This window comes from Pempheris klunzingeri, chromosome 20, assembly GCF_042242105.1.
Source record: "Pempheris klunzingeri isolate RE-2024b chromosome 20, fPemKlu1.hap1, whole genome shotgun sequence".
Classification (NCBI taxonomy): Eukaryota; Metazoa; Chordata; class Actinopteri; order Acropomatiformes; family Pempheridae; genus Pempheris; species Pempheris klunzingeri.
The window spans coordinates 20,249,286-20,263,922 of NC_092031.1; the positions used below are offsets into that span (position 1 = coordinate 20,249,286).

The window sequence follows — 14,637 nt, forward strand, 5'->3', positions numbered from 1 at the left end:
AGACAGAAATCAGCTGATCAGTCAACTGTCACTCACTCACACACAGAGACATGCGGACAGACAAACAAACAACTACAAGTGTTGACTCACAGCAAGATGCTCAATTGGAGGACATCAGCTGATTTGTGACCTTTGACCCACAGAGACACACACACACACACACACACACACACACACTCACTCACACACACACAATGACAGCCAGCCAGATTTTCAAAATAAAATGCCTCAGATAGTAAATTGGTGCAGTTTGGAGGAAATCGGCTGATCAGTGAACTGTCACACACACACACACACACACACACACACACACACACACACAGACAGAAATCAGCTGATCAGTCAACTGTCACTCACTCACACACAGAGACATGCATACAGACATACAAACAACTACAAGTGTCTCTCAACACTCAAACTATTCCTACATGGATTCTGTGCATCTTTCAACTTTGCACCTATTCAGATTAGTAGTTCTTCATTCATTCAGGTATTCAATGTTTTTATAATTCAAAAGGCAGCTATTCATTGTGGCGTAAGCCATTCAGCTTCACCGTTTCACCTATTGAGATTAGTAGTTTATTCATTCATTCAGGTATTCAATGATTTTTAATTCAACATGCAGTTATTCAGTGTGGCGTAAGCAAATTAATAGTTTATTCATTCATTCAGGTATTCAATGCTTTTTTAATTCAAAAGGAAGCTTTTCAGCGTGGCGTTAGCCATTCAGCAGAAAGCAATCACACCGCAATTTCTTCAGAAATTGCTTTCTCTAGTTCTCTTTTGATGCTGCCTTATTTCCTTCCTTGTTTCTTCCTTTCCCTCCATAAAGTAGCTCTACTTTATTGCGCCCATGTTTATTCTGTCTTTACTAGTAAATTATTTTCACTCTCACCTCCCTGCAGCTGTGTAATGTCCACCTGAGGCCTTTCCAAAACCAAAAACACTGGAGCAAAGGGGTTAAAAATGGGTGAAACCCTGTGTTTTCTGCTAAACTAACATTAGTGTGTCTGGCTGACTATTTTCTTACAAGAGTTACCAGGTGACACCTCCAAGTCAGAAAGGTACGACATCATTAGCTACTATATTATTTTGCAGGGTCACAGGTCATGTTAGAAAAAGCCCTCTTAGGACCGACACATTCACTAGAGCTGCTGCAACACCAGTCCTGGACACCACTAACCGCCACACCACAGTTTAAGGTAATGTCAGCAGGTCTGTCCTGCTGTGTACTCAATTGAAGCAAGTTTTTTGAGATGACTTTGCTAGGATTAAAATAATTTTCTACATTTTCAAAGCCTATTCTCGTGTAAAACTGAAACATCTGAAAATTATTACAGAAAACGTAACCACTGTTACTGGTTCATAAAAGGCATTCTGGATGAAACAGAGTATAAAATGCATACGTGCAGTTCAAGGCTGGAAAGCTGCATGGGTGTAGCAACAGTAACTAAGTGGGTTGGGGCTTTGTGAAGGGTTAATCTTTCTTTCTGTGGGGGGGCAGGGCTTTATGGTCTCTACCCTTCTGTCCTTTTCACATTGGATGTCACTTTACAAAATAAAACTCAACAATTCAAGAAAAAAAGAGTAGTGCTGCACCGGGTCAAGGAAAATGATGGTAGAGATGTTGGTGTGAAAAATCAGGTGCTCTTCAAGGATAAGGCCGATAATACGATGAAAGTAAAGAACTACGACTGTCCAGCTAACGTTGATGGAAGTCCATGTTGTAGAATGGAAGGCGATGAGAAATTCAAGGCACTCTGACGTTGAAAACCACCATCAGCTAAACCATCCGAGTGCATGGGGTTTTTCATTGACTGCCGTTCTACAAAATGGACTTCCAGCTACACAAAGCTGGACAGTCATAATTCTATATTTTCATCTAAATAGCTCAATCTTGGTTTTACGTAGCCTTGATCATGTGGCATCTTACTGTTTGAAGAAACTATAAGTTGTCTAGTTACACATGACCCCCCAGGAGGTCTCAAGTGCTTTACGAAGATGTGTTTGGGGGACATGAGAGAATGTCACTGGGACCAAAGGGGTGGATAAATGAACGCTGAAAACAAATCTCAGTGTATTATCTATAATGAAGTTATTACGACCTGCACTGAGCATGTTCCTTCCTTGAGGGTCCAGAGGCTGTGTAAGTTATTCTGTCCCAACAGGAAAGCCCTCTCTTTAAAGTCTCGTTGTAGCCACCAGCCCAAACACCCGTGTGCACATCAACTAAAAAGGAAAAAAAGACACACACAAAAAAAGTGAAGGAAAAAAACCCCAGGACTTTTTGCTCCATGTCCCGGATACTGTGGGACTGGACTGGCTATCTGGTGACCACCTCTGCCAAATCCAACCCCAAATCACTCAGTCAGTCTCCTTCATCAATCCACTTCAATACTCAACTGCTCAACCCCTCTCACAGGTCCACTTCCATTAAAGTTCCTTGAAAACGTTATCTTCATTTTCTTGTCCTCTATGTGTCTTTTGATTTCTTGCTGTAACAACTACACATGCAGAAATACACATATACAAACACATACAAACTCACACACAAAGCCTACCCGCAGTGTCCACCAACTCTTACACCACACATTCATACCAACACATTAACCAATGTATTTTCATTGCTTACATACAAGACTCCTCTGTTATGTTTTGTTACACCAACAAAAGTTTAAAAAAGACACATCCCATCCCACAAACCAGCCATGTCTGTCCATCTAATGTCCAGAGACAACAAACCACGTTGACATAGAAGGTTTGTCGATGGAGTCCTCCCTTCACAGGTTTGTTTAGATGTAGCACGGTGGACCCCAAGCCCTAATCCTCTGGCAGACACACCTAAAGAGGAGAGTATAAAGAGCCTGGACTGATGTGTCGTGGGTCAAGCCTCAAGGAGTCTCTCCACTGTAGCTCCCCATAGAAGCTCCGTAGCCATCAGACTCACCCTGAAGATGACTCCCTCTGTCAGCCTGCTGCTGCTGCTCCTGCTCGGCCTCTCTAAGGCCTCTCCTGTCATGGAGGAAGAAAGTGGAGCAGAGGCCGAATGGGACGAAGCGGACGAAGGGGATGAAGGGGAGGAAGATGACACTGTCGACATCAGCACCAGGATTCTGGCCACCAACAACGGCACCAATGAGATCCTGCTGGAAGGAGACTTATTGCTTCCCAGAACCAGAAATGCCATGAAGTGCTGGGCCAAGAGGTGCCTGTGGAGGAAAGCCTCCAACGGCTTGGTGACGATCCCCTTCACCATTAGCAGACAGTTCACCGGCTGGGAAAGGCAGAAGATCAACTCCGCCATGAAGGCCTTCCACAGCAGAACCTGCCTTCGCTTCGTCCCTCGTCAGAACCAGTACGACTACATCAGCATCGAGAACAGAGCCGGATGTTTCTCTGCTCTGGGCAGAACGGGAGGCAGACAGGTCCTCTCTCTCAACAGACAGGGCTGCCTTCACTATGGCATCGTCCAGCACGAAATCAACCACGCTCTGGGATTCCAGCATGAGCAGACCAGGAGCGACCGTGACCGCTACGTCCGAATCAACTGGCAGAACATCAACCCGCGGATGGCCTACAACTTCTACAGGCAGGATACCAACAACCTGAACACTCCCTACGACTACTCCTCCATCATGCACTATGGAAGAACAGCTTTCTCCATCCAGTACGGCAGGGATTCCATCACCCCCATCCCCAACGCCAACGTCCAGATTGGCCAGAGAAAAGGCATGTCCCGCTGGGACATCACGAGGATTAACAGGCTCTACGGCTGCTAACAACAATGGTTCTGAGGCCTGATTGAGAATAAACGGTTTAGCAAAACAAACAAGTTCAATTGCAAATGTAACAAATTCACATGATCTTTCCAGTGATTTGAATGTCAAAAGCTAATAAAACCTATGCAACCCAAGCCATAGATTTCTGTTTCTCTCACTGTATTTTTCAGTATGTTTGGACGGGTTGAAGTCAGAGTAAATGTCTAAAATGTTTGTAACAAGGCTAATTCAAATAGAAACAAAAAATAAAGTTGGTTAACAGCAGAGTTTGGCAGTTGAGTATTTTTCAACACAGACTGTTGAGTAAGATCAACTACTGGGAAGATTTATCAGTCTTCATTCTCCTTAATTCTCTTTTGATGCTGCCTTATTTCCTTCCTTGTTTCTTCCTTTCCCTCCATAAAGTAGCTCTACTTTATTGCGCCCATGTTTATTCTGTCTTTACTAGTAAATTATTTTCACTCTCACCTCCCTGCAGCTGTGTAATGTCCACCTGAGGCCTTTCCAAAACCAAAAACACTGGAGCAAAGGGGTGAAAAATGGGTGAAACCCTGTGTTTTCTGCTAAACTAACATTAGTGTGTCTGGCTGACTAGTTTCTTACAAGAGTTACCAGGTGACACCTCCAAGTCAGAAAGGTACGACATCATTAGCTACTATATTATTTTGCAGGGTCACAGGTCATGTTAGAAAAAGCCCTCTTAGGACCGACACATTCACGAGAGCTGGTGCAACACCAGTCCTGGACACCACTAACCGCCACACCACAGTTTAAGGTAATGTCAGCAGGTCTGTCCTGCTGTGTACTCAATTGAAGCAAGTTTTTTGAGATGACTTTGCTAGGATTAAAATAATTTTCTACATTTTCAAAGCCTATTCTCGTGTAAAACTGAAACATCTGAAAATTATTACAGAAAACGTAACCACTGTTACTGGTTCATAAAAGGCATTCTGGATGAAACAGAGTATAAAATGCATACGTGCAGTTCAAGGCTGGAAAGCTGCATGGGTGTAGCAACAGTAACTAAGTGGGTTGGGGCTTTGTGAAGGGTTAATCTTTCTTTCTGTGGGGGGGCAGGGCTTTATGGTCTCTACCCTTCTGTCCTTTTCACATTGGATGTCACTTTACAAAATAAAACTCAACAATTCAAGAAAAAAAGAGTAGTGCTGCACCGGGTCAAGGAAAATGGTGGTAGAGATGTTGGTGTGAAAAATCAGGTGCTCTTCAAGGATAAGGCCGATAATACGATGAAAGTAAAGAACTACGACTGTCCAGCTAACGTTGATGGAAGTCCATGTTGTAGAATGGAAGGCGATGAGAAATTCAAGGCACTCTGACGTTGAAAACCACCATCAGCTAAACCATCCGAGTGCATGGGGTTTTTCATTGACTGCCGTTCTACAAAATGGACTTCCAGCTACACAAAGCTGGACAGTCATAATTCTATATTTTCATCTAAATAGCTCAATCTTGGTTTTACGTAGCCTTGATCATGTGGCATCTTACTGTTTGAAGAAACTATAAGTTGTCTAGTTACACATGACCCCCCAGGAGGTCTCAAGTGCTTTACGAAGATGTGTTTGGGGGACATGAGAGAATGTCACTGGGACCAAAGGGGTGGATAAATGAACGCTGAAAACAAATCTCAGTGTATTATCTATAATGAAGTTATTACGACCTGCACTGAGCACGTTCCTTCCTTGAGGGTCCAGAGGCTGTGTAAGTTATTCTGTCCCAATAGGAAAGCCCTCTCTTTAAAGTCTCGTTGTAGCCACCAGCCCAAACACCCGTGTGCACATCAACTAAAAAGGAAAAAAAGACACACACAAAAAAAGTGAAGGAAAAAAACCCCAGGACTTTTTGCTCCATGTCCCGGATACTGTGGGACTGGACTGGCTATCTGGTGACCACCTCTGCCAAATCCAACCCCAAATCACTCAGTCAGTCTCCTTCATCAATCCACTTCAATACTCAACTGCTCAACCCCTCTCACAGGTCCACTTCCATTAAAGTTCCTTGAAAACGTTATCTTCATTTTCTTGTCCTCTATGTGTCTTTTGATTTCTTGCTGTAACAACTACACATGCAGAAATACACATATACAAACACATACAAACTCACACACAAAGCCTACCCGCAGTGTCCACCAACTCTTACACCACACATTCATACCAACACATTAACCAATGTATTTTCATTGCTTACATACAAGACTCCTCTGTTATGTTTTGTTACACCAACAAAAGTTTAAAAAAGACACATCCCATCCCACAAACCAGCCATGTCTGTCCATCTAATGTCCAGAGACAACAAACCACGTTGACATAGAAGGTTTGTCGATGGAGTCCTCCCTTCACAGGTTTGTTTAGATGTAGCACGGTGGACCCCAAGCCCTAATCCTCTGGCAGACACACCTAAAGAGGAGAGTATAAAGAGCCTGGACTGATGTGTCGTGGGTCAAGCCTCAAGGAGTCTCTCCACTGTAGCTCCCCATAGAAGCTCCGTAGCCATCAGACTCACCCTGAAGATGACTCCCTCTGTCAGCCTGCTGCTGCTGCTCCTGCTCGGCCTCTCTAAGGCCTCTCCTGTCATGGAGGAAGAAAGTGGAGCAGAGGCCGAATGGGACGAAGCGGACGAAGGGGATGAAGGGGAGGAAGATGACACTGTCGACATCAGCACCAGGATTCTGGCCACCAACAACGGCACCAATGAGATCCTGCTGGAAGGAGACTTATTGCTTCCCAGAACCAGAAATGCCATGAAGTGCTGGGCCAAGAGGTGCCTGTGGAGGAAAGCCTCCAACGGCTTGGTGACGATCCCCTTCACCATTAGCAGACAGTTCACCGGCTGGGAAAGGCAGAAGATCAACTCCGCCATGAAGGCCTTCCACAGCAGAACCTGCCTTCGCTTCGTCCCTCGTCAGAACCAGTACGACTACATCAGCATCGAGAACAGAGCCGGATGTTTCTCTGCTCTGGGCAGAACGGGAGGCAGACAGGTCCTCTCTCTCAACAGACAGGGCTGCCTTCACTATGGCATCGTCCAGCACGAAATCAACCACGCTCTGGGATTCCAGCATGAGCAGACCAGGAGCGACCGTGACCGCTACGTCCGAATCAACTGGCAGAACATCAACCCGCGGATGGCCTACAACTTCTACAGGCAGGATACCAACAACCTGAACACTCCCTACGACTACTCCTCCATCATGCACTATGGAAGAACAGCTTTCTCCATCCAGTACGGCAGGGATTCCATCACCCCCATCCCCAACGCCAACGTCCAGATTGGCCAGAGAAAAGGCATGTCCCGCTGGGACATCACGAGGATTAACAGGCTCTACGGCTGCTAACAACAATGGTTCTGAGGCCTGATTGAGAATAAACGGTTTAGCAAAACAAACAAGTTCAATTGCAAATGTAACAAATTCACATGATCTTTCCAGTGATTTGAATGTCAAAAGCTAATAAAACCTATGCAACCCAAGCCATAGATTTCTGTTTCTCTCACTGTATTTTTCAGTATGTTTGGACGGGTTGAAGTCAGAGTAAATGTCTAAAATGTTTGTAACAAGGCTAATTCAAATAGAAACAAAAAATAAAGTTGGTTAACAGCAGAGTTTGGCAGTTGAGTATTTTTCAACACAGACTGTTGAGTAAGATCAACTACTGGGAAGATTTATCAGTCTTCATTCTCCTTAATTCTCTTTTGATGCTGCCTTATTTCCTTCCTTGTTTCTTCCTTTCCCTCCATAAAGTAGCTCTACTTTATTGCGCCCATGTTTATTCTGTCTTTACTAGTAAATTATTTTCACTCTCACCTCCCTGCAGCTGTGTAATGTCCACCTGAGGCCTTTCCAAAACCAAAAACACTGGAGCAAAGGGGTGAAAAATGGGTGAAACCCTGTGTTTTCTGCTAAACTAACATTAGTGTGTCTGGCTGACTAGTTTCTTACAAGAGTTACCAGGTGACACCTCCAAGTCAGAAAGGTACGACATCATTAGCTACTATATTATTTTGCAGGGTCACAGGTCATGTTAGAAAAAGCCCTCTTAGGACCGACACATTCACGAGAGCTGGTGCAACACCAGTCCTGGACACCACTAACCGCCACACCACAGTTTAAGGTAATGTCAGCAGGTCTGTCCTGCTGTGTACTCAATTGAAGCAAGTTTTTTGAGATGACTTTGCTAGGATTAAAATAATTTTCTACATTTTCAAAGCCTATTCTCGTGTAAAACTGAAACATCTGAAAATTATTACAGAAAACGTAACCACTGTTACTGGTTCATAAAAGGCATTCTGGATGAAACAGAGTATAAAATGCATACGTGCAGTTCAAGGCTGGAAAGCTGCATGGGTGTAGCAACAGTAACTAAGTGGGTTGGGGCTTTGTGAAGGGTTAATCTTTCTTTCTGTGGGGGGGCAGGGCTTTATGGTCTCTACCCTTCTGTCCTTTTCACATTGGATGTCACTTTACAAAATAAAACTCAACAATTCAAGAAAAAAAGAGTAGTGCTGCACCGGGTCAAGGAAAATGGTGGTAGAGATGTTGGTGTGAAAAATCAGGTGCTCTTCAAGGATAAGGCCGATAATACGATGAAAGTAAAGAACTACGACTGTCCAGCTAACGTTGATGGAAGTCCATGTTGTAGAATGGAAGGCGATGAGAAATTCAAGGCACTCTGACGTTGAAAACCACCATCAGCTAAACCATCCGAGTGCATGGGGTTTTTCATTGACTGCCGTTCTACAAAATGGACTTCCAGCTACACAAAGCTGGACAGTCATAATTCTATATTTTCATCTAAATAGCTCAATCTTGGTTTTACGTAGCCTTGATCATGTGGCATCTTACTGTTTGAAGAAACTATAAGTTGTCTAGTTACACATGACCCCCCAGGAGGTCTCAAGTGCTTTACGAAGATGTGTTTGGGGGACATGAGAGAATGTCACTGGGACCAAAGGGGTGGATAAATGAACGCTGAAAACAAATCTCAGTGTATTATCTATAATGAAGTTATTACGACCTGCACTGAGCACGTTCCTTCCTTGAGGGTCCAGAGGCTGTGTAAGTTATTCTGTCCCAATAGGAAAGCCCTCTCTTTAAAGTCTCGTTGTAGCCACCAGCCCAAACACCCGTGTGCACATCAACTAAAAAGGAAAAAAAGACACACACAAAAAAAGTGAAGGAAAAAAACCCCAGGACTTTTTGCTCCATGTCCCGGATACTGTGGGACTGGACTGGCTATCTGGTGACCACCTCTGCCAAATCCAACCCCAAATCACTCAGTCAGTCTCCTTCATCAATCCACTTCAATACTCAACTGCTCAACCCCTCTCACAGGTCCACTTCCATTAAAGTTCCTTGAAAACGTTATCTTCATTTTCTTGTCCTCTATGTGTCTTTTGATTTCTTGCTGTAACAACTACACATGCAGAAATACACATATACAAACACATACAAACTCACACACAAAGCCTACCCGCAGTGTCCACCAACTCTTACACCACACATTCATACCAACACATTAACCAATGTATTTTCATTGCTTACATACAAGACTCCTCTGTTATGTTTTGTTACACCAACAAAAGTTTAAAAAAGACACATCCCATCCCACAAACCAGCCATGTCTGTCCATCTAATGTCCAGAGACAACAAACCACGTTGACATAGAAGGTTTGTCGATGGAGTCCTCCCTTCACAGGTTTGTTTAGATGTAGCACGGTGGACCCCAAGCCCTAATCCTCTGGCAGACACACCTAAAGAGGAGAGTATAAAGAGCCTGGACTGATGTGTCGTGGGTCAAGCCTCAAGGAGTCTCTCCACTGTAGCTCCCCATAGAAGCTCCGTAGCCATCAGACTCACCCTGAAGATGACTCCCTCTGTCAGCCTGCTGCTGCTGCTCCTGCTCGGCCTCTCTAAGGCCTCTCCTGTCATGGAGGAAGAAAGTGGAGCAGAGGCCGAATGGGACGAAGCGGACGAAGGGGATGAAGGGGAGGAAGATGACACTGTCGACATCAGCACCAGGATTCTGGCCACCAACAACGGCACCAATGAGATCCTGCTGGAAGGAGACTTATTGCTTCCCAGAACCAGAAATGCCATGAAGTGCTGGGCCAAGAGGTGCCTGTGGAGGAAAGCCTCCAACGGCTTGGTGACGATCCCCTTCACCATTAGCAGACAGTTCACCGGCTGGGAAAGGCAGAAGATCAACTCCGCCATGAAGGCCTTCCACAGCAGAACCTGCCTTCGCTTCGTCCCTCGTCAGAACCAGTACGACTACATCAGCATCGAGAACAGAGCCGGATGTTTCTCTGCTCTGGGCAGAACGGGAGGCAGACAGGTCCTCTCTCTCAACAGACAGGGCTGCCTTCACTATGGCATCGTCCAGCACGAAATCAACCACGCTCTGGGATTCCAGCATGAGCAGACCAGGAGCGACCGTGACCGCTACGTCCGAATCAACTGGCAGAACATCAACCCGCGGATGGCCTACAACTTCTACAGGCAGGATACCAACAACCTGAACACTCCCTACGACTACTCCTCCATCATGCACTATGGAAGAACGGCTTTCTCCATCCAGTACGGCAGGGATTCCATCACCCCCATCCCCAACGCCAACGTCCAGATTGGCCAGAGAAAAGGCATGTCCCGCTGGGACATCACGAGGATTAACAGGCTCTACGGCTGCTAACAACAATGGTTCTGAGGCCTGATTGAGAATAAACGGTTTAGCAAAACAAACAAGTTCAATTGCAAATGTAACAAATTCACATGATCTTTCCAGTGATTTGAATGTCAAAAGCTAATAAAACCTATGCAACCCAAGCCATAGATTTCTGTTTCTCTCACTGTATTTTTCAGTATGTTTGGACGGGTTGAAGTCAGAGTAAATGTCTAAAATGTTTGTAACAAGGCTAATTCAAATAGAAACAAAAAATAAAGTTGGTTAACAGCAGAGTTTGGCAGTTGAGTATTTTTCAACACAGACTGTTGAGTAAGATCAACTACTGGGAAGATTTATCAGTCTTCATTCTCCTTAATTCTCTTTTGATGCTGCCTTATTTCCTTCCTTGTTTCTTCCTTTCCCTCCATAAAGTAGCTCTACTTTATTGCGCCCATGTTTATTCTGTCTTTACTAGTAAATTATTTTCACTCTCACCTCCCTGCAGCTGTGTAATGTCCACCTGAGGCCTTTCCAAAACCAAAAACACTGGAGCAAAGGGGTTAAAAATGGGTGAAACCCTGTGTTTTCTGCTAAACTAACATTAGTGTGTCTGGCTGACTAGTTTCTTACAAGAGTTACCAGGTGACACCTCCAAGTCAGAAAGGTACGACATCATTAGCTACTATATTATTTTGCAGGGTCACAGGTCATGTTAGAAAAAGCCCTCTTAGGACCGACACATTCACTAGAGCTGGTGCAACACCAGTCCTGGACACCACTAACCGCCACACCACAGTTTAAGGTAATGTCAGCAGGTCTGTCCTGCTGTGTACTCAATTGAAGCAAGTTTTTTGAGATGACTTTGCTAGGATTAAAATAATTTTCTACATTTTCAAAGCCTATTCTCGTGTAAAACTGAAACATCTGAAAATTATTACAGAAAACGTAACCACTGTTACTGGTTCATAAAAGGCATTCTGGATGAAACAGAGTATAAAATGCATACGTGCAGTTCAAGGCTGGAAAGCTGCATGGGTGTAGCAACAGTAACTAAGTGGGTTGGGGCTTTGTGAAGGGTTAATCTTTCTTTCTGTGGGGGGGCAGGGCTTTATGGTCTCTACCCTTCTGTCCTTTTCACATTGGATGTCACTTTACAAAATAAAACTCAACAATTCAAGAAAAAAAGAGTAGTGCTGCACCGGGTCAAGGAAAATGGTGGTAGAGATGTTGGTGTGAAAAATCAGGTGCTCTTCAAGGATAAGGCCGATAATACGATGAAAGTAAAGAACTACGACTGTCCAGCTAACGTTGATGGAAGTCCATGTTGTAGAATGGAAGGCGATGAGAAATTCAAGGCACTCTGACGTTGAAAACCACCATCAGCTAAACCATCCGAGTGCATGGGGTTTTTCATTGACTGCCGTTCTACAAAATGGACTTCCAGCTACACAAAGCTGGACAGTCATAATTCTATATTTTCATCTAAATAGCTCAATCTTGGTTTTACGTAGCCTTGATCATGTGGCATCTTACTGTTTGAAGAAACTATAAGTTGTCTAGTTACACATGACCCCCCAGGAGGTCTCAAGTGCTTTACGAAGATGTGTTTGGGGGACATGAGAGAATGTCACTGGGACCAAAGGGGTGGATAAATGAACGCTGAAAACAAATCTCAGTGTATTATCTATAATGAAGTTATTACGACCTGCACTGAGCACGTTCCTTCCTTGAGGGTCCAGAGGCTGTGTAAGTTATTCTGTCCCAACAGGAAAGCCCTCTCTTTAAAGTCTCGGTGTAGCCACCAGCCCAAACACCCGTGTGCACATCAACTAAAAAGGAAAAAAAGACACACACAAAAAAAGTGAAGGAAAAAAACCCCAGGACTTTTTGCTCCATGTCCCGGATACTGTGGGACTGGACTGGCTATCTGGTGACCACCTCTGCCAAATCCAACCCCAAATCACTCAGTCAGTCTCCTTCATCAATCCACTTCAATACTCAACTGCTCAACCCCTCTCACAGGTCCACTTCCATTAAAGTTCCTTGAAAACGTTATCTTCATTTTCTTGTCCTCTATGTGTCTTTTGATTTCTTGCTGTAACAACTACACATGCAGAAATACACATATACAAACACATACAAACTCACACACAAAGCCTACCCGCAGTGTCCACCAACTCTTACACCACACATTCATACCAACACATTAACCAATGTATTTTCATTGCTTACATACAAGACTCCTCTGTTATGTTTTGTTACACCAACAAAAGTTTAAAAAAGACACATCCCATCCCACAAACCAGCCATGTCTGTCCATCTAATGTCCAGAGACAACAAACCACGTTGACATAGAAGGTTTGTCGATGGAGTCCTCCCTTCACAGGTTTGTTTAGATGTAGCACGGTGGACCCCAAGCCCTAATCCTCTGGCAGACACACCTAAAGAGGAGAGTATAAAGAGCCTGGACTGATGTGTCGTGGGTCAAGCCTCAAGGAGTCTCTCCACTGTAGCTCCCCATAGAAGCTCCGTAGCCATCAGACTCACCCTGAAGATGACTCCCTCTGTCAGCCTGCTGCTGCTGCTCCTGCTCGGCCTCTCTAAGGCCTCTCCTGTCATGGAGGAAGAAAGTGGAGCAGAGGCCGAATGGGACGAAGCGGACGAAGGGGATGAAGGGGAGGAAGATGACACTGTCGACATCAGCACCAGGATTCTGGCCACCAACAACGGCACCAATGAGATCCTGCTGGAAGGAGACTTATTGCTTCCCAGAACCAGAAATGCCATGAAGTGCTGGGCCAAGAGGTGCCTGTGGAGGAAAGCCTCCAACGGCTTGGTGACGATCCCCTTCACCATTAGCAGACAGTTCACCGGCTGGGAAAGGCAGAAGATCAACTCCGCCATGAAGGCCTTCCACAGCAGAACCTGCCTTCGCTTCGTCCCTCGTCAGAACCAGTACGACTACATCAGCATCGAGAACAGAGCCGGATGTTTCTCTGCTCTGGGCAGAACGGGAGGCAGACAGGTCCTCTCTCTCAACAGACAGGGCTGCCTTCACTATGGCATCGTCCAGCACGAAATCAACCACGCTCTGGGATTCCAGCATGAGCAGACCAGGAGCGACCGTGACCGCTACGTCCGAATCAACTGGCAGAACATCAACCCGCGGATGGCCTACAACTTCTACAGGCAGGATACCAACAACCTGAACACTCCCTACGACTACTCCTCCATCATGCACTATGGAAGAACAGCTTTCTCCATCCAGTACGGCAGGGATTCCATCACCCCCATCCCCAACGCCAACGTCCAGATTGGCCAGAGAAAAGGCATGTCCCGCTGGGACATCATGAGGATTAACAGGCTCTACGGCTGCTAACAACAATGGTTCTGAGGCCTGATTGAGAATAAACGGTTTAGCAAAACAAACAAGTTCAATTGCAAATGTAACAAATTCACATGATCTTTCCAGTGATTTGAATGTCAAAAGCTAATAAAACCTATGCAACCCAAGCCATAGATTTCTGTTTCTCTCACTGTATTTTTCAGTATGTTTGGACGGGTTGAAGTCAGAGTAAATGTCTAAAATGTTTGTAACAAGGCTAATTCAAATAGAAACAAAAAATAAAGTTGGTTAACAGCAGAGTTTGGCAGTTGAGTATTTTTCAACACAGAATGTTGAGTAAGATCAACTACTGGGAAGATTTATCAGTCTTCATTCTCCTTAATTCTCTTTTGATGCAGCCTTATTTCCTTCCTCGTTTCTTCCTTCCATAAAGTAGCTCTACTTTATTGCGCCCATGTTTATTCTGTCTTTACAAGTAAATTATTTTCACTCTCATCTCCCTGCAGCTGTGTAATTTCCACCTGAGGCCTTTCCAAAACCAAAAACACTGGAGCAAAGGGGTGAAAAATGGGTGAAACCCTGTGTTTTCTGCTAAACTAACATTAGTGTGTCTGGCTGACTAGTTTCTTACAAGAGTTGCCAAGTGACACCTCCAAGTCAGAAAGGTACAACATCATTAACTACTATATTATTTTGCAGGGTCACAGGTCATGTTAGAAAAAGCCCTCTTAGGACCGACACATTCACTAGAGCTGGTGCAACACCAGTCCTGGACACCACTAACCGCCATGCCACGCCACAGTTTAAGGTAATGTCAGCAGGTCTGTCCTGCTGT

At 44.7% G+C, this 14,637-nt stretch overlaps 4 protein-coding genes across 8 annotated transcripts; all 4 read left to right on the plus strand.

The window, feature by feature from the left end:
* Positions 1-2,954: 2,954 nt before the first annotated feature.
* LOC139219502 (high choriolytic enzyme 1-like) lies at positions 2,955-3,779 on the plus strand. Of its 2 annotated transcripts, XM_070851381.1 has the most exons (2): positions 2,955-3,030; positions 3,067-3,779. In XM_070851381.1, the coding sequence occupies exons 1-2, from the start codon at positions 2,955-2,957 to the stop codon at positions 3,777-3,779; spliced, it is 789 nt and encodes a 262-aa protein (XP_070707482.1). The 2 variants fall into 2 exon arrangements, with proteins under 2 accessions (XP_070707482.1, XP_070707480.1); XM_070851379.1 differs by having other exon boundaries at positions 2,955-3,779.
* A 2,527-nt stretch (positions 3,780-6,306) lies between these two features.
* On the plus strand, positions 6,307-7,131 carry LOC139219503 (high choriolytic enzyme 1-like). 2 transcript variants are annotated; one of them, XM_070851383.1, is made up of 2 exons: positions 6,307-6,382; positions 6,419-7,131. In XM_070851383.1, the coding sequence occupies exons 1-2, from the start codon at positions 6,307-6,309 to the stop codon at positions 7,129-7,131; spliced, it is 789 nt and encodes a 262-aa protein (XP_070707484.1). The 2 variants fall into 2 exon arrangements, with proteins under 2 accessions (XP_070707484.1, XP_070707483.1); XM_070851382.1 differs by having other exon boundaries at positions 6,307-7,131.
* Positions 7,132-9,658: 2,527 nt separating this feature from the next.
* Positions 9,659-10,483, plus strand: LOC139219504 (high choriolytic enzyme 1-like). 2 transcript variants are annotated; one of them, XM_070851385.1, is made up of 2 exons: positions 9,659-9,734; positions 9,771-10,483. In XM_070851385.1, the coding sequence occupies exons 1-2, from the start codon at positions 9,659-9,661 to the stop codon at positions 10,481-10,483; spliced, it is 789 nt and encodes a 262-aa protein (XP_070707486.1). The 2 variants fall into 2 exon arrangements, with proteins under 2 accessions (XP_070707486.1, XP_070707485.1); XM_070851384.1 differs by having other exon boundaries at positions 9,659-10,483.
* A 2,527-nt stretch (positions 10,484-13,010) lies between these two features.
* On the plus strand, positions 13,011-13,835 carry LOC139219487 (high choriolytic enzyme 1-like). Of its 2 annotated transcripts, XM_070851363.1 has the most exons (2): positions 13,011-13,086; positions 13,123-13,835. In XM_070851363.1, exons 1-2 carry the CDS (start codon positions 13,011-13,013, stop codon positions 13,833-13,835), a joined length of 789 nt encoding a protein of 262 aa, XP_070707464.1. The 2 variants fall into 2 exon arrangements, with proteins under 2 accessions (XP_070707464.1, XP_070707463.1); XM_070851362.1 differs by having other exon boundaries at positions 13,011-13,835.
* Positions 13,836-14,637: the final 802 nt, after the last annotated feature.

Coding starts and splice junctions, on each gene's coding strand:
- LOC139219502 (XM_070851379.1), top strand. CDS start 2,955: ATGACTCCCTCTGTCAGCCTGCTGCTGCTGCTCCTGCTCGGCCTCTCT.
- LOC139219487 (XM_070851362.1), top strand. CDS start 13,011: ATGACTCCCTCTGTCAGCCTGCTGCTGCTGCTCCTGCTCGGCCTCTCT.
- LOC139219504 (XM_070851384.1), top strand. CDS start 9,659: ATGACTCCCTCTGTCAGCCTGCTGCTGCTGCTCCTGCTCGGCCTCTCT.
- LOC139219503 (XM_070851382.1), top strand. CDS start 6,307: ATGACTCCCTCTGTCAGCCTGCTGCTGCTGCTCCTGCTCGGCCTCTCT.